General features: G+C 50.2%; 1 protein-coding gene across 1 annotated transcript in view; it reads right to left on the reverse strand.

The window, feature by feature from the left end:
- Positions 1–648: 648 nt before the first annotated feature.
- LOC108800295 (alpha-N-acetylneuraminide alpha-2,8-sialyltransferase-like) overlaps positions 649–2,398 on the reverse strand; it is a 3,941-nt gene continuing 2,191 nt past the window's right edge. The window contains exons 2-4 of the mRNA XM_018572272.1: positions 2,103–2,212; positions 1,908–1,994; positions 649–1,153 (exon numbers count right to left, since the gene is read on the reverse strand). Of these exons, the coding sequence (XP_018427774.1) occupies positions 694–1,153; positions 1,908–1,994; positions 2,103–2,212 (657 nt within the window). The 3' untranslated portion in view covers positions 649–693. The remainder of the gene's footprint in view (positions 1,154–1,907; positions 1,995–2,102; positions 2,213–2,398) is intronic.

The following is a 2,398-nucleotide window of genomic DNA, read 5'->3' on the forward strand; positions in this document are numbered from 1 at the left end:
GGGGGGGGGTTTAGTGGTCGAGACTGCGCCCTAGACAGCAGTGCGCCCTAGGCTGCCTAGTTTGCCTAGTGGCAGCACCGGCCCTGGCCATATGGTCAATAAATTCACTGATTCATAAAAGAACTCGCGAGCCTCGTCCTGGGTTGACAACGACGCCAGTTACGGATCATGGATGAGAAACAGGAAGTGGGAACGTGTTGACTTGAGGAGCAGAAGTCGTTATTTGCATAGTTGAGAGCCCCAGGGTTTGAGGATCATGTGTAGTTATCTACGGCTATATGTAGGTCCCTCTGGGTGTTTGACTTTATTCCCTACTTTCAGGTTACTTGCCACGACTTGGGTGCAGGTACTAGATACAGGGGTCAGTTCCTGTAAACCACCCTGTTCTTGCATTGGTCTGCCCAAACTCTTGACCAATGAGCTGGCTCTGCCTTCAATTCTCCCTTCATTTTGTCCATCTCCTTTAACCTCTCTCACCCTACTCCTGGTCTAACGTACCCAGAGCTACTACCCCAGGCCGATGTAGTTATTTCATAACTTATGGCCATGCGGACTTTCAAATATCATAACAGGGAGGTGTATATCAAAAGCTTCAATAGTCCCACCAGTTCATCCTGTACATTATAATGCCTCTCCGATGCTTCTGCTGGATGGGTAGACCTTCCCAAGTTCTGCTGCACCACACAAAACCTTCTAGCAATGTTCCAGGTTCAGACGTAGAGAGCCCTGAATGTGCATTTGTAGGTATTGATAAAATTCCTCAGGCATGGAGTGGATTCCGGGTTTTGGTGGAACATTGTCGTAATAGTGGTGAAGGAGCGGAACTCCATCCAGGTCTTGGGAAAAGGGCCAGAAGCCGTAGAGAGTGACTTGATGGCAAATCTCCATCGCGGCGCTCACCACCATGAGCCCGGAAGACAGACGTTTAAACTTGAGTTTCTTACTTTTCCAGTAAGCGGTCAGGTTCCTGAGGTAGTCCGGGTTGAAGAAGAGCACTTTGCTGTTCAGGTCAAAGTCCTCCATGGTGTAGTGCACGCGAAGGGAGACCTCTTTGTTCACCGAATAAGAGAATGCTGGTAGGAGGATCAAAGGCGAGCCGTACTCCTTCACCATCGTGATGAACGGTTTCCTCTTCTCCATTAGACCATTGAACCTAAAGAAGGAGATGTATGAGATTGTCTCTAAACCCAGGAACAAAAATGTAACATGTCACAGCTCCCTAGTCCCGGATGTGTTTGCTCTCTCCCCTGGCTGTCTCTCCTCACTCATCCTCCTAGCTGCCTCTCATTGCTCATCCTCTTAGCTCTCTCACTTGGCTGTCTCTCCTCCCTCTCTCTCCTGGCTGCCTCTCCTCCCTCTCTCTCCTGGCTGTCACTCCTCCCTCTCTCTCCTGGCTGTCTCTCCTCCCTCTCTCTCCTGGTTGTCTCTCCTCCCTCTCTCTCCTGGTTGTCTCTCCTCTCTCTCTCTCCTGGCTCTCTCGCGCTCTCTTGCGCTCTCTCTCTTTTGGCTCTCTCTCCTGGCTCTCTCGCTCTCTCTCTCTCTCCTGGCTCTCCTCTCTCTCTTTTGGCTCTCTGTCTTCTCTCTCTCTCTCCTTGCTGTCCCTACTTATGCAGCCCCCAAGTCATTTGAGTTTGAGACCTCTGCTCGAGATGCTTCAATACCACTTACCATCCAAAACATGGCGGCAGGTCAGTCAGTCCCCATCGAAGTGTATAAGTTGGAGTGCCTAGGGCAGCCAAGTTAGGGGGAGGGGCACCACCAAGCCTCCACATGTGCACATACAGTACATACCATACGTACCAGATCCCCCCCAAAAAATTCTACAACAAATATATTCAAGCATAATAACACAGAACCATACCTATACACCGTCTACATGTATTTCTGTGTCATGGATCTTCACGTACCTATTAACTAAGATGCTCGGGTTGGAGGTGACGAGATTGGTCTTTGTCCCCACGTCATCCGTCCAATTCATCGGAGGAAAATTCAGTCTGGAGAGGAGGAACGGGGAAGATATGAAGGACCGAGGGCGGCTCAATGGTAGATCAATGGTCCAATGGCCACCTCCCATGGACTGGTCTTCAACACCTTCATCTCACCTGAACACAAAGTCAGCCTGGTCAATCATGGCGCCGCAAGAGCTGTTGTTTAAAATCCCACCGTTACCGATCACTGCACAGCTTCTGATTGGCTGTTGGAAGGGGGATTCCTACGATAAAAAGGAGATGAGCTGATTGGGCTCAATGTTTTTTATGTGTAGCACTTCACCGAGCGTACAGATCTGGGGCACAAGGGGGCGCCCCGGCCTTATTAACAAAGTGACCTTGCAGTGAACAATAACAAAGAGCTATATGTTAGCGGCCCAGAGAGAGGGGGGTGGGGCTGTCCTGGATAG

Source organism: Nanorana parkeri, unplaced genomic scaffold (assembly GCF_000935625.1).
Source record: "Nanorana parkeri isolate BGI_ZX_2015 unplaced genomic scaffold, ASM93562v1 scaffold1984, whole genome shotgun sequence".
NCBI classification, from domain to species: Eukaryota; Metazoa; Chordata; class Amphibia; order Anura; family Dicroglossidae; genus Nanorana; species Nanorana parkeri.